Source organism: Pecten maximus, chromosome 9, assembly GCF_902652985.1.
Source record: "Pecten maximus chromosome 9, xPecMax1.1, whole genome shotgun sequence".
NCBI classification, from domain to species: domain Eukaryota; kingdom Metazoa; phylum Mollusca; class Bivalvia; order Pectinida; family Pectinidae; genus Pecten; species Pecten maximus.
Window position 1 is genome coordinate 7,508,023 of NC_047023.1, and position 22,261 is coordinate 7,530,283.

At 34.4% G+C, this 22,261-nt stretch overlaps 1 protein-coding gene across 1 annotated transcript in view; it reads left to right on the forward strand.

The window, feature by feature from the left end:
- Nucleotides 1–22,261, forward strand: part of LOC117334301 (gonadotropin-releasing hormone II receptor-like) — a 100,379-nt gene that overhangs the window by 70,542 nt on the left and 7,576 nt on the right. The window contains exons 2-5 of the mRNA XM_033893828.1: nt 9,903–10,107; nt 11,738–11,842; nt 15,168–15,231; nt 18,063–18,151. Of these exons, the coding sequence (XP_033749719.1) occupies nt 9,903–10,107; nt 11,738–11,842; nt 15,168–15,231; nt 18,063–18,151 (463 nt within the window). The remainder of the gene's footprint in view (nt 1–9,902; nt 10,108–11,737; nt 11,843–15,167; nt 15,232–18,062; nt 18,152–22,261) is intronic.

Consider the following 22,261-nt stretch of genomic DNA (forward strand, 5'->3'; position numbering starts at 1 on the left):
AAGAACAGTATGCACCAATTGCTACCATGATTACCAATACCGAACATGTTGCATCATCGTTACGTTTAAAATCTATAATTTTAGGTGACTCTAACGAACCGTCTCATGTAAAATTAGTACTTTGTGCTCTCAGCTTTACACTCTGTTGTCGTATTAGCTTGTCTGATCGAAGGCGTTAGGTTGTTTGTGGTTTTAAATCATCGCAACTGGAGAGGGGAAGGAGGCACTCAAATATGGTGGCTGATTACGACCGTCTCGTGTGGTCGTGATGTCGACTTGTCGCGTTGTCATCTGGTTACGTTAGGAAACTACGAAAATCCGAGTACATTAAATGTTGTCTTGATGCGTTTTCGAACTGCAACAAGGCGACAACACGACAAGGCGACAACGACAAGGCGACAACGACAAGCCGACAACACGATATGACCGTAATCAACCACCATACATAAATACCTCAAAATGTCAGTTGCTATTAAGAAATAATAATCCTCTCTTCATTCATGATTTAAGAGAGTATAAACAGAATGTACAGTGTCACATGATATCATGCAATGCTGTAGGTCCCGTTTGGCTGCAAATCAACCCACACATTGCTTGTCGAATACATTGAACGCGTCATATAGTCAGGACAGTTAATTGAAATAGGATCTGGCGATCACTGTTTCCAATTTGTCTAGTATAAGACGAAGATTTGTGTGGACTGGACCTATTGGAGACGGCACCGATGTGCAATATACGCCTGCCAACAATTCCCTAGAGGCTAGGCTACATATGTCTTATAGCACAATGACGTCGGTTCTGTCAGAAACCTCTGTGTCACGTCAATAATGCATCAGTCTCCCTAGCCGCCACAGATCCAACACATTATTTATGCATACGTAATCATAAAGCGCTGCTAATCTGGAAAAAGGCCCAATTAAAACATGATATGACTTCACAGAGATTTGTGTACCACAGTATGGAATATATGAAGTTGATTAATTAGAAAAGCATCATGTAATGCATTTCCATTTATCTTTGTTTGTAATACTAGGCAGGCACCGACATAAGTAGTGTATACCAGCATGCATTGGGAAAGCTTCATGGATGTCAAAGTCCAAGGCATTTTTCAATTCATTGAGTTGCGCGGATCAATCATCCTGATAAGTTATGTCTTATTTCAAAGAAAGTTAATGTTCCGTTTTGACCTAGATTACCATAGTCTCCTTATCTTGCGTCGTTACAGTTAACTTAATCTCTTTCTTTTTTTACAAATACATACGGGAGTTTCCAATTGGAAAATGTACAAATTGATTGATGACATTGAGAATGTGATTTACTTAATCTATGATGTCCGAAGACGTGGATAAGATTTCTAATTACTTTGTACACTTTACTACTGTGCTGTTATATCTATTGAATATTGAAAATAAAACATTGATCGCGGAGGTGATTGAATTATTACACTAGGTAGTATAACAATACGATGTACATAATCTGTCGTTTAAAATATTCACCTTGCTTCATTGCCCTGCTATGAAGATTTTCCTATTCTAATGTGGCCATTGAATGCTGCCTAACTCCATGTTTTGATTGAGCGTTCGCCTTTGTAGGGATAGTTATGGATTATGCAGATTATGCCGTGAACAACAAAAGTCTATAGAGTTGGATTTTTTTGTTCCCTGCTTGAATTGTGGTAAGGACTGGTTGGCCTCATGAGCTTCGATATAATGAAGCTGGTTTGTTCCACGCTGCAATAATTATTTTGCGTTGACCTCTGATACAATATGTTGTAAATGGTAAAACCAAACTATTATATTCATAACCCTGTAATAAGATTCAAAGAGTTCCAATCTCAAAAGACAGTGTCAGGCTGATGATTAAATGTAATTGAATAAGAAGAGTAGAGACAATTTTGACACTCATGGTCTGGTTATACCTGAATAATCAAAGAATGACTATCTTACACGAAAGTACATCGTACATCTGATGATTATCACTAACACGATACATGTATCAATTATAAATGTTATTGACGAAATAAGTTAATGACCTGAAGATATGTACTACTGTCTTCCTGATGCTCTCGTATATTTTCTATCTTGTAAGGCTTTTATTGTATTCTGCAGATGATCGAAGTCGACAGAAAATTTCTTTCGGCATCTTGAGGATGCGCGTATGAGGACTATCCAATTAATCCAATTACTGTCAGCCCTATATTTCAACTCATCTTCAAGGTTTGTCCTGCAAAATTAAAATTGACTGATGCTTAATTGACTACACAGCATTCTGCCTTCGTTATGACTATTTGGATGACAGTTATTGGGATTCAGCTGAAGAGTCGGCGGGATTGGGTGTTGGAGGATTGATGGACAGTTAGGATAGTGGTTGGGTTCGATGCCCTCTCTTCAGAGAACATTGGGGAACACACGATTAAGATTATCCACCGCCAAATAGCGCAGCACTAGCGTGAACGTTAACCCGTACTGACAAATGTGAAAATTTGTCGACAATTAACTTTGTATTTCCTCTTGCAATTAGCTACACTGGAGACCGTCTTGTCGTATTTCATACCAATCTGAGAACCTGTCAAATGTGTCTCGATTTCCTGCTGTTATTAAGATAATTAACCACTAAAGCGAATTTATACAAATTACGGTGAACCATGATCAGCAACTTCTGCAATGGGTGATATATCTATGGTGACACGGTTAATGTATCTTAATTTACTACCTTAGTTACACAAGTTTACATAAAAAAAAAGTATAAGACCTGTTGTTACGCGTCCAATGAACAAGTATGCTTTCTATTATCATCACAAGCTTACCAATATATACCTTATAATGATATTCTTTTGATCGAGGATTTGTAAGAGAAGAAAAGGTACCAAATTTACCAGGACTCGAACATGAGACCTCCGAACTCAAGACAGACAGTCTTACCATTTGAGCTATCTGGTAAGTGGTATTCAGCCTAGTCCAGTTCCGCTACATGTGATTATAGCTAGAAACCCTACTAAATAAGAGGCCCAATAAACTTGTATCCTCCCCCGGTAACATTTATGTCATTTATGGAGATGCTGAATAACATCTTCATTTAAATATTTAAAGAGTAAGATTTACAGTTCATTTCTCAAAAACGCGAAGCTTTTCCACTCAGCATCCTACACACCAACTACAATTGGCCAAACCCTCTTGCTTAACCGGTAACCTAAAAATAAGTCAGGGTTAGTAATTTAACCAAACTTGGTAGCCCTTCACCATAACATTGAGCCTCTTGATTGTTTAAATATCTGTTCATTCAAACAAACTTGGAACCTTTTTAAAGGAGCTTGCTAATGACCAACTATTTTGCCTAAGGCTCTCCTTGTTATTGAGAAGAAGTTGCCAAAAGACCTTGTATGAAGGTAAAGTCATTAATCTAAACTGACCCAATATCAGCGTCATCAGATTTAGGCAATTTGCTAATTGAAGATAAGTTGTTGAAATGTAAATGTTCATGATAAACGGTTTGACAGCAGCTCACTAGCATTATATCAAACGCCCGAACAATGTTGTCACTTGAACATATGAAAGGACTAGCCCTTCATCCATGCATGCCAGTGCATACCAATAATGCAGTGCTGGCTCTATCTTTATTGAATTGTGTTCACTGTGTTAAATACACCATTGATTAAAGGTGCTACACCTCCGATAAATAGTATATTTTATAAATTAAAAACACGAATAGAATGGGGTTTATTTCAGCAATAAAAGTTACAAACTTAACGTTATTACCACCCTCGGTAAGTTCCATCTTCTTATTTATCTTTAGAATTTAAAAAAAAATCAAATAATTAATTGCTTCCCGAGGAAATTCCATTTCGCACCGCCTCCATATTAAATGAAATACTGATTGCGCATGCGCCGAAAAAAGAAACACAAATATGTAGGAACCAAACAGCGAAGCGAGGAAGGCCGCGTAAGTTAGCCTAACATTTCCAGAAAGAAGGAGGCATAAATTTGATTATGAAAAAGAACGAAGAAAGGGACTTCACAGACTGGTGGAGTTATAAACGACAATGGAATCGGAACACATGCGGAAATTGAGTTTTTGTTGAAGATGCAAGTGTGTAACGTAACTTTCGGTCTGTTGTCATTTTTACTGAAAACTGTAAGCGTGTCATGCGATTGAATCAATGGTTAAACTTTCTTTTGTGATATGTATTGATTGCAGATTCACTTTTGATAGTTCACCAGCTTAAACCTGTTGATAAATCACACTTGTATTAATCCAGCGAAATGGGGTGACGCTAAGAAAGGTTAGCGTTTCGGTTCGTTGGCGCAACATGCAGAGGATCGTGATTTTTTCGCAACGGATAATATTGAAATGTTTATTTAGTTTTTTTTTTCTTTTCTGTTTGCATTAAAACTTCGGCATTGAAAATGTGTAGTTATGATAGGCAACAGACAATATAAGGTTCTCCCAGCTGAATATAAAAAAGGTATGTCAACAATATTTCTTGGCTTCATTACGACAATTGTTGACGTTATATTTTTTTATTTGTAGGCCTTAAATAGGCATACATAGTCCATGTCCTGGAAAAGAAATGTGTCAAAATATTTGTTTACTATTGTTTATTGACAAATGGTTGTTTAAAGAAGAGTGTTAAAGAATTCCAGAAAAGGGGATGGTTAAAGAATGTTCATGCCTTTGTGTGAAAGAAATTACATACTGATGTTGCACATAATACTTAGATACCATATTAATGAATATACCAGATAATATCATCTATCATCAATTAAACCTTGGTTTCCACTTTGTTATGTGTATAAGAGAAAGAACTGGATTAACAATTGTTTTTTATTGTTTATTCCATGCTCACAACGGTATTGGTGATATAGGAAATAGAACATTAACGTCTGCTAGGCATCCGATTCAAGTACATCTTCATTATCGATATAATGCAGATTATATCAAATAATTGACTGCACTGTTGGTATCAGTGGTGCTAATTGTCAATACATTTCAGCAACAAAAATGGGATTTCTCTAAAAAGCTTAAAAGCTGTGGATGCCCTAATAGTGTTATGAAAGTATAACGTTTTTAAGAGTACAGCAGCTAAAACGGATTAATAGATATGTATCTTCTTTGATGTGATGTTTTATTTCCGGCCAAACATGCCCATTTACAGCAGTGTACAGACCCATATTGAGTTTTGCCAAGGATCAAGGTGTTGAAAGTCCCTGTTCAGATCAGGACTGTTTCTGGCCCCAACAATGATCACCCTTGTAGGCAGGTAGCGACACTATTTTATGGAGGGGAAGAGGATAAACAGTGTGATACTTACTCTAGTCATCAAAACCACCTGTTCATTAGTGACAATGTAACAACATAGAAGAATATAAACAAAATATTGCATGAAGAATGTTTAATTCTATAAAGTTATACTTTAGAGGCTTTAAAACTAATACAGTTGATGATATTATGGGCACTCTAAATTTTGCTGAATTGAAAAGAAGTCTCATATCATACAAGTATTGGTAATGTATTTCAGATTTCTAATTAGTATTAGATTATAATCAACTTTACATCATAATCACATCGATTACATAGGTCAATTTATGCATTGACTCCAATTACGAGATTCATATTGCATGATGTTATGAATCGGTGACATACATTCTGATATATGTTTTTGACACTGATGTTCGAAATCACTTCAAAATTCTTGATGAATCATCGCAATTTGTCAAAACAGGCGATGATTGATTAATGATCGATTACTAACAGAAAAGCAAAGTCCTGCACTAACCAACATTCATCAAAACTAGAACAAAATGTTGTGAATATAATCAATTGAAGGCATCTAACTATGTTTTGGAGTGTTATGTCAATGCATTTCCATGTAAATTTAACAAACACTTTGTTTATTTATTTGATTATTAACTTTGATGTTAATCTTAAAACTGATAAACAAAATATGTAAAATCATAGAAAATTATGACTGATTGTTGATAGTCAGAAGTAAAATTGCGTATCTTAATTATGTTGATTGATTAAACATCTATATAGGCATACATGTCTATCAGCAAAATATAGGAAACAACTTTATGTAAAATGATATATATATATTGAGGAAGGGGCTAACCAGAAAAACAATACTTTGATTTAGCAACTATACCGTTTAATGTATTAGTAAAGGAAAATGAAAGGACCGGACCTGGACTCGAAATAAGGATTAAGTGACGCCAACATGAGGCCAGTAAAAATTAATGGCAGAAAACATTATCTCGAACAATTATTATCAGCTTATATGCAGAATTGCAATCAGCATTCATTGAGCCAAGTTCAGTTCTAGGAATTGATAAATCTCCTGGCCACTAGGCTAAAGGAAAATTCCCAGAAGCCTGATCTATAATGTAGGAAGGTGATCGTAATACATAGAACTTTGGCTAATTATATTACAGGATTTATTTTGAGGAAGTGCGAGCCTGGTGAATAATAATAAAAAAACATAGACTTAACTCCCCTGGTATATCAGAGATTTATATATTACATTACATATCAGCTGTAACCACGAAATCATTCTTTTTATAACAGATTTATGTTGTCTGTTTTCACCTCAGTGTATACCAACATTATTTCATATAACTTTTATATTTCGGTTGTTTGATGTTGTTTTATAACTGTTTTGCTTACCATTTATTGGCCCTAACGACCTGTCAGTTGTTGACGGACGCTTAAGAATATCATAACCCCTTCCATTGATGGTAGTGCTACAAAACAATTGGCCTCCAAAATGCAACAAATAAAGGCTGTCGTGTAATTCTGCAATAATATACAGTATTATTAAGGATTTGTTTTGCAATTTAGCAATTCATAAGTTTACCATAAAGCCTGGAAATCTTTAATTTGAATATTCCAATATTATACTACTCTCAGTAATTCGCCCTGATACTTCTCGGAGAACTATCATGAGGATACCACTTTTTTGTAAATCTTGTGAAAAAGTACATCTTACTTCGTGTAATCATTCAATTTCAGAATGTTTGACCTTGCTTATCTCAAATATGTTAATCGGTATGGCGGTATATTGATATTTCTCTGTGTGTCTTGATCGTTTCAGACTTTACCATTTATTGTCTAAGGAATGACGTTATCATTATTAGTTCTAGTATTAATTGGCTCTCAATGCCCAAAATGAAAGTAGGAAAACTTAACATTTTTGCGGCTTCAAAGCTGTCTCGACGGGATTAACACATGTATATGTAGGTATGGATTGGATGGATGTGTTCTACTCAAGTCCATTTGTATCTAAACACACACGATATTAATAGTGAGGGTTTAATGGTTCTATGTTTCATCATTTCCCGTGTTTGTTGTAAAAGGTTCCAGATTTTTCTCGAGTGCTGCTTCCAGCCACGTCATTTAGTTCATCAAAAGTCATTCCCCGCGAAAATTGTTGGGAAATCTATTTGAAGATTTTAAATGCTGGAATGAGTTAAAATAAGATGAATCAATGCATTTTATGAATATGAACTGCTTATCTGTCATTTATTTATGATAAGTATGGCGATGATTTGTAGTTAAATTTGATATTTTGCTCAGCTTCACAATTACTAGTTAAAATCATACTATCATTCAATTACTTATCGCGTCTGTAACGAAGTTGAAATTGCAATATAAGCTGACAAATCAAGTCATCAGAGCGTTTGAAATGAGGCATAAATTAACGGGGAAAGCATGTTCATGATTAAGACATCAGACATGCCAATTTCGAAGAATGTGTTGTGAGGACAAGAACGCGTAATGTTGATTTTATCCAAAAGTAAGAATTCTATATGGAGCTCACATAAACATAGTTGCAGTAAAATTGTTCTGCATGCAATACAGCTCAAAATAAAGATATCGCAAATATAATTGTATTACCAATATAGTGAATTATGCATTTAATTATATCTATACAGGGATAAATTAACTGAAGAATAACATGCATTAGATTTTGGCATTAATTTTAAGTATTTTGAGTTGTTGGTGGCTGGTAACACCTTATGATCACTTTAGACCCTTTACACCACTCACAAGACCAGGAATGACGAAACATGTGATTGATGCAATTTAGTTTATTTTTGCTCTACGGTATCTTACTCTAAATTTCTTTTGAAGGGTTCTTATAGATCGTGTCGTTTGTACTATCCTTACACACTGCAATGTTGACTAGATGTCGAATTCATACTTAAATATAAAGTATACTTAAACTTGATTTCCTTAATTGTCACAGTAATTGTAGGTACTTGAGATAATTACCAAGTTTGTGTCCACTAAACATGTAAGAAATTTTGCATTTGAGTGTCTTTCAGATTGTTTATAAACCAATACTGAGTATGGTTTCTATATTTGGACTTTAACGAATATCTATACCTTAATGATCTTTATTCCGTACGTTTTATTTTTATTGTTATGCTTAAATATTTGGTAAAGCACACTTTGAAATACTCACGGAATTCAAATTGAATAACATCGCTTGGTATTGCAGGCTCTTGAAACAGCAGCCATATGGTATCGGAAATCACCGCAGGTTCATCAGTAAAATAATCAACAAATATATAAGTTTAATTCCTCGAAAGGGTATCGAAATAGATTTCGCTAGTTTCTGTGTTATGGCAGAAAACTGATTATAAGCATCTGTACAATATGACACCGACACATTTCTCAAAATTGTAAACATCACTCGGTAAGATATTCAAAGTAGCTGTTGCGCGGCCTCGACGGATAAAGTAGGATAATCAAATGATTGACTTACGATCTTCTTTGATGAGCTAAAATTAAAAGCATAATTCGAAAACACGTATCTCATAAGCATTACATAGGGAAGATGACATCATAGGCGACTTTGAAAGAAGAGCTTAATCCAGATGGATTCATATCACTCAGCGAGATACGGATAAGGCTTAAAGCATCGCTATGTTTTCGAAACATATACGTTTAAATAGAATTAAATGATAGAAAACACACTATAATGATGATATATTCAAGAATGATTAATGAAGTTCTTTATAATTGCAATTCAAACTCAGAAACTTCCCATTGATTACGGGATTATCTAATGCAGTGCTCGACTATCGGAAAATATATCATGCACGGATGTATATCTACAGCAAGAACCAGATATATATTTAGTTGAATTCTGACATCAATTATTTACCATGTGCACCATGTGCAAATGAAAGCCTTTGTGAAGTCGACAGTGTGGCAGTATTTTATATTTAATGTTTATTGAATTCTTTGAAAAGTAGAGTTTGGGATATGAATCATATATATATTACTTACTTATTTTAACAAATAATGGTTCAATTTGGATTTGATCCGTAGACGATGCGAGTTTCAAAGATATGAAATGTCAATAAAGAAATATATCAAACGCAATAGAAATGCATTTTAAGTACGTTATCCAATTAACACCCAGGTCGTCGCTACCAAACCCCTGACTATCTACAAGCTGGGGTGTTTGACCTCAATTATAAATGTCTTTCCTGTACCTGCACTGTTATGCTTATTTTGCCGTATTTCATCAATATTATCATTTAGAATGTGCAAAGATACATTAATTGATGTATGTTATATAAAAACCCGGAGGCACGAACAGAAACGCAGACAGTACATACATTTAATCCGAAATTCTGAATGTTATCAAAATCGTTTAAGATGTTAAGAAGAATGTTACACAAAGAATTTTCGATGCGGTGACCGTTTGTCACAGCCAGCAATGGATAAGCGAAACGACAGAATATGGATTAAAATGTTGCTTAGAGGTTGATAACTTACTCCCTCGAATCATTTATGGTACTACTTATTAAATGCTATTTTTTGTCAGCAATATTACCTAAAATCAATATATAATGCTTTAAATTTGATTCAGTTATATTTTTATCTATTTTCAGAGTGTTATATTCCACGTGGAGCACCATCCTCAGCATCCTTGGTATACACAGTGCGTCACCTTCAACTTTTTCCCGACTGCCAAACATGAACTCGCATATAACCTCTTCAATATCATCACGTTATACGCCCTACCCCTGCTCATTATATCAGCGTCATATTCATTAATATTATTTGAAATATCCAAGAAAACACGACAAAGTAGAGGTGAGTTGATCTGCAGATTGAGCAGTGCGTAAGTTTCATTCGTATTTTTTTTTTACCGAACATCTCGTTAGTTAGAGACATGAATCCTTCCCAACTCTAACAAAATGTCTACCACATTTTAGTTAGATGGTTCTGTAAAATAGCAATCGCGTGGTATTAATACACAATACCAGAGTTGTAACAAAAAAGGCTCAACGGTTTGTGTCACGCCATCTACGACATGTAGTAATCCTTCCCGGTTCGGAATTATTATCAACCCATACTGATAATACTTATAAAACATGTAAACATTTTTTGCATTTTCTCGGAGAAAGTGTGCTATGAAACTGTACAAAATTTGACCGTGTAAATGTATTGTTGTTCAAAGTTTCAATCGACTTGTTGCTTCGGTTTAAAGGCCCTTACTTTTCGACGTTTTAAAGCTTTCAATGCAAAGCAGATTTGTTACAAACCAATCCTGACACATGTATGGCAATTCGTTCCAATGGATTCAACGTTAACATAAATAGTACATCTGTACATGTTTTAACCTTGATCCTTCCTACATTCCTATCACATTAGTTTTGTATGTATCATCTGTGTGGGTTGATAATAATTCAGAGCCGGGTAGCATTGCTACAAATTTAATGAACTTGATGAATGTTCGACAAAGATGACTAACACACATGCTATAATTATCGACTAATGGTAACAGAAGAACATATGGACAATTTGAGTGAAAAGAAATAATGAAATGAACTTGATTCGATGTAACGAAAGCAGCATAATGTTACGAGAATCGAGACAAGCAGAATATAAACTGATATTCCAGAGAGATCCATTAGAAACAAATCTCGGTCATATCAAAATTAAGCACGTTAATATGAAAATAATAATTTCTTGTCGCATTTTAAACATCATTAACCTTTTTCTGATAAAACACATACATGTATATTGCATTGATACATTGAAAAAATATTATGACGAAAGATAGGTAATATTGTCTGACATAAAGATACAATTCTGCGGTGATGACGAAGTTGTTCTTAATGTTACATGGTTCTACACCATCTTACGTGGCTTTATACCATGCAATATACCAGTCTAATGTTAATCACCTCAATAAAAAGTTCACGTTTATCCCACATTAGTCATACCCTACCCATACAATTTTCGGTGCCGCCCAAATAACAACCTTCGGAACTACATCTGACATTGCCAATGTAGTTTATTAAGTAATAAACAGCAATGCGATCATACGAGTTTCCATACACTTGTATGGGTTAATTGTTAATGTCCACGACCTCTTGCGCTCCTTATTTCTTTCCTATATGTGTTCTGTTACGGTTATGTCTTAGCATAATCATTATCTGCCAAACTTATAAAAGTACATTTGATTTTTTCATATCATTAATGCAAAGTAAAATGGTAAAGAATGGTACATATAATTTTATGAACATGTCTACTTCAAAGTGGTCCATGTATGTACATGATTTACTGTTTCACCTTTGTCAGTGCGATTCTATACATATTCAGACTATTTTGCATGTACTATGCCCGTTTAAAGTTTCCATGCTGTTATGATCCCAAGATTCTTATGGACAATGACCTGCACTGTCATTCATGACATCATGATTAATATCCATTGCAGAAGAGACAGGTTTATCAGCGAAGGCTCGAAGTCGATTACGCCGTTCTTCTATGGGAAACATTCGTCGTGCACGTAGCAGAACATTAAAGATGACATTAGTAATAGGTAAGATTTCGTCAGGATCCCAACATCACTGTGATAACTAATACGGTCGGCATGATATAATGTGACAAGGAGTTATTACTACAGTGAAGAAGGTGAATGTCGAATCATTCACTTTTTATCAAAGATAAAACTCTGGATATAGAGGTCCACATATACAGACTTTGTTATAGGTGGACATCAATACTGACTCTGGTTATAGGTCGACATCAATACTGACTCTGGTTATAGGTCCACATCAATACTGACTCGGGTAATAGGTCGACATCAATACTGACTCTGTTATAGTATAGGTCGACATCAATACTGACTCTGGTTATAGGTCGACATCAATACTGACTCTGGTTATAGGTCGACATCAATACTGACTCGGGTAATAGGTCGACATCAATACTGACTCGGGTTATAGGTTAACGTCAATACTGACTCGGGTAATAGGTCGACATCAATACTGACTCTGGTAATAGGTTAACGTAAATACTGACTTTTGTTATAGTTGTAAGTGTACGTCAATACTGACTCTGGTAATAAGTTGAGGTCAATACTGACTCTAGTTAAACGTGTAGGTGGACGTCAATACATAGTGTGGTTATAGGTTTAGTGTCAATACCGACTCTGATTATCGTAAGTGTCTATACCGACTCTGATTATAGTTAGTGTCAATACCGACTCTGATTATCGTAAGTGTCTATACCGACTCTGATTATAGTTAGTGTCAATACCGACTCTGATTATAGTTAGTGTCAATACCGACTCTCATTATAGTTAGTGTCAATACCGACTCTGATTATAGTAAGTGTCTATACCGACTCTGATTATAGTAAGTGTCTATACCGACTCTGATTATAGTTAGTGTCAATACCGACTCTGATTATAGTACTATAAATGTCAAAGCTACATTACATTTAATGCCGGAACTGGTTCAGAGTTAACGTATTATATTGGTTATAGGTTAGAGACTAATATTTGGTATCAAAACTGGTTAGAGGTAAGCGTCTTACATGTATAAATAATGCCAACCTCGTTATAGCTTAATGTTTTATATTTGATATCAAACTGGTTAAAGGTTAGTGTCTTATATTTGATATTAAAACTGGTTAAATGTAAGCGTCTTATATTTCATGTTAAAAATAATTAAAAGTAAGCTTCTAGTATTAGATATCAAAACCGGTTAAGGTTAGCGTCTTATATTTGATATCAAATCTGTTAAAAAGCGTGTTGTATATAATTTCAAAATTGGTTAAAAGTAAGCGTGTAATATTTACTGTAAAAACCGGCTATAGGTTCGAGTCTTTTATTTAATGTCAAAACTGGTTAAAGTTTAGTGTCTTATATTTGATACCGAATCTGGCTATAGAGGTTTTCGTTATGCAGATAACGGTTTAAACGACAACATTTTTGTTATAATTGGAATTCTTACACTTGTGTGACCATATGTTAGAGTCTAATATTAAATACAACTCTAATTCAAAGTGATATTTATGTAAGATGTTGTCCGTGCTGTTGATATATTTGAATATTGTTTAAAGGCCAAATAAATAACCCATTTCGTGCTAAGTATTTAAAACTAGAAAGAACACACACAAAAATCAACACGAAAGAAAAATGATCAAGGGAAAATGCATAAGTTAAACAATGCACATTTGATGATATCTTAATCAATACACCCCAGTCTTCATATGATCCGGTCGTTATAAATGCGTTAAGCCCATTATACATAACTAAATAGATTTGAACGGAAACTGTATTAAACAAGCTTGTTTTAGAAAGAACGGCTTAATATTATTAGATAAATTCGATTACAGAATTATTTCTCAATGTCTTAATTAAGAATCTTAAAATCTTCTTCGCTTATACCTAACAACTGCATCAGACGCTGGCTTTAAGCTAATTTCGGCATTAGTCTCTAATATTGAAATGTTACATTCACGTGGAGCAAAGTCAGGCCTACGCGAATTGTGGACGGACTGTGATAAACTTATTTCTGAACTATCTATAAGGGGAAATCTTCAGTTTGATTGCAAACTCTGGATGTAAGATTATTATATCGACAAGTAATGAGTGAGTTTAAGTGTGAGCGCAAGCCTTATACACGTCCGACGCTAATAACTGTCATTAGAGATGTTTATACATATGTTAATGATGTGTGAGCTTTGAAATACAATAGCCTCATTCGGGACTTTAACAGCGGCTTTTTATTCTAATTATTTATTATTGTAGTCTTCCATCGCCAATCTAGCGGGGGAATTCCCATAAAATAGTATATAGATGTAATGTATACTATGCAAATACTTATTATCGAACATTTTATTCTAGATATGTATGATTTTTTTAAACTAATGACGTAGCCAATGTTAGAAAACATGTCAGTTTAGTAGAAGTGGTATATGTGTACCATTCTACGTCCTTTCACAGTGTATTTTTGTCATTTCTTACGAATCTGCCGGCACATGTTATATGTTGTGTGAGCGATGTAAATACACATATTAGAAGGTGTGTATCAAATACTAGGTCACACACATGTACACATTATCGTTATGTTTGTTTCGGATCCCTGAGATCACACATGATGACATAACAAACGTAGGTGTGACAAAATTGCTTCCACACCATTTACCGGTTGATGATGTAGATCGGTAACTCTTTAGTACACCACATATTCAATTACTGTAATTACTGTAAATGTGAAACATGAAAATTCCGCACCATCGAAATGGCGAAAATAACCCCCGCGAAAAAATATTAAAAACACACTTTTGCGTCAGTTATTTCGTGGTATACATGTACATTTTGTTTTCGAAGTTCCTTTTTTGTCGTTATTTGATTTTCATCTTATAACCATTTCCTATAACGTTATTTAAGTTATTTAATTGTGCAAACCTTATTTCGGCAAGTCTGCTTAATGGTCGTTGTTATTGCTATTATATAATGAATAATTTGTGTAATAAGCAAAAACTGTCTTTACTTTCTTCGTGAAATTATCGTAATAGTTGTCCGCATTAGAGATACTCGTATTTTAGGTATATATAAATAACAAAATAGCGGTTTTGATGAAAACACTTATGAAATAAATTAATCGAACAATGTGAATAAATACATTTAAGATTGAAATTCAAATTGAAAGTTTAAGGCTAGAGACAAATTCCATGCCCTTTGAACATATCACAGGATCAGTTAGTTTTTACAATGATAAATGTGTAGATTTTTTTCCCAAACATTTATTCAATTACCTGCCTTCAATGTTATTCATGATAACTATTGAAACAGTGAGTTCTCGTTGTTATGACATATACTGATTGTAAATAATGCACATTCCATTTTTTTTCAGTCAGTGTGTTTGTGCTGTGCTGGACGCCTTACTTTGTAATATCGGCATGGTGGTGGTTCGACAAGTAAGCTCTGTTTGCATACTATATGTGTTTAACTGTAGTGCTACATTCAAAATATACCTGTATCCTTAGGGATGAGATTCATCATCACAAGTTTGTTTTTTTACGCAAACAGGAATTGAAAACTTAATTTTGCGAGCTTTTGAAAACGTCTGTTTCCTTTGTGAAGCAAAGAGTACAATAGCCAAGTGGTCTGATCGCTGAAATCAACTCGCTACCCAAAATAGGCTGAGCTAGTGGAGTCAGCTGTCAAATTCGTAGGGCGACATTTCGTCCAAATGCACTCTAATACTGTAGGTATGCATCTGATGGACGGGTAAGATGTTTACCGATTTCGTCTCTTAATAGATGTTAAAACAGGGTCATAAAGTTTTTACCCACACAGTGCATCGTCACTGAAAAGAAAGGCCAAGGAAAAGAGAGGCAGCATATCAAACAAGCCCTGACAACATGTGGGTACCCAGAATGGTCGATAGAGAAAGTTAAAAAAAATAAAAAATAAAAAAATTAAAGACAAAAGCAAGGGAAACGGCTGCAAGGAAAAGAAAGATACCAACACAGAAAGAAAAACCAACGTCATGGTCACTACCATACAAAAGAGGAGGATTGGAAGCATTTAAGGTTTTGCGAAAACATCACATCAACACACCTATGCGACTGCACAACACTAACAAACAACTATCTGTTCATCCGAAGGAAAACGTGCGTCAGGAAGACAAGCTGCAACCACTCAGACATAGGTGAAACAAGTCGAAAATCCGGAACTTGTCTGAAAGAACATCAAAAAACGTGGAAGGCATGGGACAGCCAGTATACATCAGAAATCCTGTAAAACCATCGAATAAACAATAGAATAAATCAGCTATCATAGACCATGCCAAAATACACAACTATGTCATAGACTGAGACGACTCCAATGTGTTGGAAAGTGAGGAAAACCTGAAAATGTGAAAAATCATAGAATCCGTGCGGATAAGGAAGGGGGGGGGGGGGGGGGGGGGGGGGGGTCACCGAAAAGAGACGAAGGGGTCACCAGTTGGGTCATGACACCATTTTGACGTTCAATATGGGGCGGAATGGGTAAACATCTTATCCGTCCCACTGCCTACATACAATATTAGGGTGCATTAGGACGAAATGTCTACAAATATGACAGCTGACTCAACTAACTTGACATATTTTGTGAAGTGAGCCTATTGCAGCAGTGAGAACACCAACATTCGGCTATTGTACGCTTTGCTTGATAAACGAAACTGACATTTTCGAAAGCTCGCATTAAGTTTTCAATTTACACAAACCTCCTTATTATATATGGCTGTAGCCTATATCGTTCACTGCGCGTTTTTTTTTTTTTGTTTTTTTTTTATAAGACGCCTGATTCGAAAACAAAGTTGGTAGTTACTTTACAAACCAGGTATCCATGGAAACGGAAATATATGTATGCTTCACGCGCACAAATTCTACCACGATAACCACGGTAAATCCATCGTATCATTAATATTGCCTAACAAAACATATGTCTTAAGATGCCGATATTTTTCTTCGTTTTTTTTTTTTTTTTTTTGCATTCCGGATGTATTCAGTATTCCTATTACACATATCAGCGGTCAGTTTCAGCATTATTCTTTGACGTACATTGTATGTAATGTCTTAACTTAAGTAGCCATTGTGGAAAATATTATAATGTTTGTTTTCTTTCAAATTGTGTTATGCTTTCCTAAGGAAAATTTAAATTGGGAAATATCCTTATGTTCGGGAACATTGATTTAACCGGGACCAGTAAGCATCCAGAACACTTACAAGGGATATACCAATGACACTAGATTGATCACTGCATTAACAATATCATATTCCAAGCATAATGCTTCGTTGGTATTTTCTATGTAGTTATAATTTGCTTTGCAATTTTAAAGCTTGTCTACATTTAGATTTTATAGAGTAAATCCACTTTCGAGCCATCCCGAATAAAACCTAAAGATTTGATGTAAAGTGAAGAACGCCGAGTCTAATTAACGTTATGTAGAAGTAAGATGATAACGCAATTGCCTGTATATATATATAAGTAAAATAAAAAAAAAACTCTCCGTTTTTTTTTCTTTCTTGTTTTTTCTTTATTTCTTTTTTATCTTACTTTTATAATTCGTCCGTAAGGATAAAACAATTTATTATCTATTATATATATATATATATATATATATTGTTACCTGATAAAGTGTAGTTGTTTTCCTAAGAACTGTACCGAATTATGAGTGTAAATGTACAAAAGGTATTAAATCTAACCTGATTCGAAACATTTTATTTCTGTCCATTTGCAAATGCATGCAAAGTTTGCTTTCTTTTTTTATGCATTGATCCAAATACAATACAAATCGTGTATATAAATGTGTCGAGCTTTAATGCAGAAAAGTAGGCATTAAGCAGAAACCTGTTTTTAAAGGCATCAATGTAAAGACATCGGTCACGACTACCTTAATTTTTTGACAGGTCACATATCTAAGCTTTCAAAAGCGTCAGAGGAAATTTTTTTCTTAAAATTATCAATAGTCCTTTGCCGATTTTATAAAAACGATTCATTGCAAGACAGATAATAAACACCTGTTCACACAAACTTAAAGCGCGGAGATGTCCTAGATTTCATGTAGCGTGCACATTACTCATTTACAATTGCTTTCAATCAAGCGATGATTAATGACCCGAAAACATCAAAATTGCTGGATGGTCTATTTCTGTAACAGTTAACGCGTTTAACCCATAATTATCGGGAAATAAAGGACAGTTTGGAACGGCTAATGGGTTTCTTTCCAGAATTTCATTGCATTTTTTTTTTATTTCAGAGACTCTGCTAAGAAGTTAGACCCAAAGATACAGAAAGGTTTATTCTTGTTTGCCGTTTCTAACTCCTGCATGGATCCGATAGTGTATGGTAAGTGAAACATTTTGCGGCAATGATATGATTTAAAATCTAGATCTATAGAAAAAGCATGTCTTGAATCACAATAATGAAATAACTGATAAGCTGTTACTGCATTTGATATACATTTCTATAGAAATCAAACCAATACTTAAGATAGTGAGATACTTGAGATGACTATTAATCAAAGTAATTATATCATATGTTTGTTTATGTTGTGATGATGATAATAATAACAATGATGATAGTCATTATTTATTCTTGATAAGATGTTGAGCTTAAAAAAGCTCGTCATGGTCAAGACAAGTATAGATTATACAATATTTACAACAGATAAAAGAATAATACGAGATTATTAAACAAGGCACATGTGATAATAAAAAGGAACATTTTGGAGATGTCAATAAATGTAATGTAAAGATAAAAAGTACAATCACAGCAGGATTAAAGATTCCTCAATTAAAAAAACTGGCTGCTGCTTTCTTAAAAGAAAAATGTGTTTCTCACATGACTAGTAAAAGACTGGTCAAATATTCCATATATGAGCGTCTTGATATTTAAAAGAGTTTTGAAAGTATTTGCATTATGAGCTGGTAAGCAAAAAACATTTGTGGATGAAAATATGGAAGACCTACAATGGACATAAGATATGCTAGTAAAATAATTTGAATTTTGTGGAGCAAGATTGTTAAGTATCTTATACAAAAAAATAGACCGACTGTATAAAATCTGTTTGTTAAAAGGTAGCCATCTACATAATTTAAACATGTCATAAGATAAAATAATTCTGGCTGCTCTCTTCTGAAGGCGCTCCATTTTAACAATATTCTTGTTTGTACTGTTGCCCCAGACAGTAGCAAAGAAGTCAATACGAGGATTATTTAAACATTTCAAAAACATCATACAGGAAGTCTGGCTTAAAAATGGTCATGATATGTTCTACTAACATTTGAGAATAGGATATACTAAGACATAAAATCGTCAACTGATACTTCTAACAGCTTTTCATGTTTCTCTTTTTCAATATTTACATTGTTGATTAAGACATATAGTTAACCGTTTAATTTACATTTCATCTGTGATGTAGGTTTTGTCAGTATTGTTTAGATTTACTAGCATCACACCATGATGAAACTGACTTGGCATCCTCATGGAGGTTTTTATTTACATCATCAATAGATTCGGCATAGGTTTGAGCTGCGGAACCATCTTCATACATATACATATCACTCTGTCTAGTAACTAGGTGGAGATCGCTTACATACAAAATAAACAACAATGGTCCCAATATTGATCCATGAGGGACCCGAACTGAAAGGGGGATAGAACTTAAAATCTCCCGCTCAAATAACTATTTAAACATGTACTGTTCTGAATAAACATCCATACAATTTAAGCTTTAAAAATAAAATTTGGTGATTAACAAGATCAAAAGCCTTGAGCAAATCCAAAATTAGTACACCAGTTAGCTTTCCGTTATCTATTGCATCAAACCAAGATTGTTTTTAATGTTGGTAAGTGCAGACCGACATGGATGTTTAGCTCTGAAATCATACTGGCTATCCGTAATCAAATTGTTACGGTCAAAGGCATAAACATGATCATTCATATGTTTTTGTAAACACCTTTCGATAAAACAGGCAATATCGAGATCGGTCTGTATTTAAACAACAATTTTGTTTTTAAAAAGAGGGCATGCTTTTGCATATTTACAATTATGAGGGAAACAACTTGTGTCAATACACATATTCATTAGTTTACAGACAACTGAAGTAATAATCTTAGCACATTATTTAATAAATTTAGCGCTAATATTTTCAAGCAATGTGACGTTGTTGACATCCAAGTTTGACTAGAAACTAGAAACCTTAATTGGACATAACGTCTTGTACTCATTCCATTTTTGGAATCTTTACACCGTTCTAAAACGGAAGTTAAAAAAAAGGGATCTTTTCATGGCTGTCACTCTGTTTCTTCACTTACGATAAAGATCAAGATGACCCTTATGTTTATGTTTGTTCTGAATTTGAATAACGACAGTAATGTCATCACGCCACCATTCCGGAATTTTCCGATAGCGTACTCTGTTTTCTTTAAGAGGTGCATGTTTATCTTCAACAACTTAAAACAAAGAATGGGAAGTTTGTATCATTAACATCATCAAAACCATCTACACATGACCATGCAAGATTTTCAATATCGGACGTATAATGATAAACAAAATAACTAAATATACTATTTGGCACTATTGTCCAAGACTGACAAGACAGTGAGATTTATTAAAGGAAAGTGTGTATATGACATAAACTAGCATCATGGATATATTATGAAAAGAATCATGGCTAAAGTCGACACTTACTACTTAGAAAGGCTGCATAAAAACAACAGCAGCGTGACTGTGACGGTTCCACATATTAGACACAAGAATTTGGAAAACAAAACTAACATGCGACCCAGAGGCGGGTGCTGATGTTCGGACTTTAAATTCCAAAATGAAATCTCCATATTACTCTTTTGATAGAAACCAATTAACTTCAGCCTTTCAGTATAAGAAATCTTCAGTTTAGAAGGAAAATATATATTAAAGATGACGTGCCTTTATTGTATTTAGTGATTTAAAGTCGGTATAGCATAGTGCGGCAATGTGTTTGGTATGTTTTGGACACAGCCCAGGTATGCGTAATATTTAAATAACATAGACTAAAATGTCTGATAACAGATTTGCAACCACCTGGGTCTATTTAAATTGATAAAAAAACATCCCTGTCTGACAAAAGAGCATCAGTTGAGATCATACGCTGCCGCTGTTGATATGCAGCTTCTATAAAGCGTATGTTTACCTTCAATCTGATTGGCTAAAACTCCGATAGAAAAAAAATGTGACGGAGCTAATCGAATAACCTTTATTGAGTTCAGGGGCCTCCCGTTGGTTGTTCAATGAAGTAGTCACTGACTATTCATGTGGCGATAAACCTATCAATCAAACAAACAAAACAAACAAACCTAAGTTCAGCTCAACAGCAGGTGCACTGACGGTATTCTAATCGATAAATAGTGACAAGACATCCAAAGTTTTAAAATACCATTCATGTAACGCCAATCCCCTCCATTTCCTGGTAATAGTAATACAGGTATATACAGGGAACTGCATTGAAGTTTAGCGTTTCATTGCTCCGCCCCTCCGTTTACTCCTTTTGATCGAATGACCAATCAAATCGTTTGTTGTCGGATTCCTTCAGTGTCACAGCGGAGGTCTTGCGATGCATTACTCTCCCTTTGATCTTATCGTACATTGTAGTACACGTAACTGCCATGGCTTGACGTGATGAATGAAATGAAATGTTCAATTTCGGGAACGATATACTATTTTCAACTTTCCCATATTTAGCACATTCGTAATTACAAAAAGATTTTTTTTGTTAAAACGTAAAATGTACTTGTGTTATCCTACACGTATCCCTCACGGTTATTTGTTTATATTGCATGATAAAGTGTGTTGATGTATATACTATATATCCATTTTATTTGAAAAACATACAAATGGGCAATAATTTAGCAGTTAACTCTAAATGCCGAAATATTTCCGTAGGAACAATTAATTGAAACAAACTGATAAATCTTGCATTTTCGGTATACAAATGATGACAAAATGATTTTTCTACATTGTTAAAAGAAATTATTTTACATCATTGTGGATATATATTTGTACATCTACATTTGCCTTCATGCTACATAAATGTGCTGTAATGAATAAATTGAAAATCATACATTTTTTTTAAATGCAATACTACTAAAATTTCCCGTTTGAACATTCATTTCAGAATCAATAATACAAAACAAGCGACACTCGTTTTATCAAAAGTTTAATGATGAAAATTATTTTTAAAAGTGTACTGAAAATTAAAAAGAATTGCCTCACTCGCAGGCGATAATATTAAAAGAAAGAAAATCTTTGATGGTACCTGGTGAGAATGTACTATCCTACACAAAAAGGAAACTTTTGACACATGCTATGTTCACATCTTCCTTTTCTTTGGGGGTAGTGGCGAACACAAGTCGTCTTCTTCAGATATGGGTCTCACAAACGGATTGTTGAATTGGAGCTGATATGGCACGTGCATT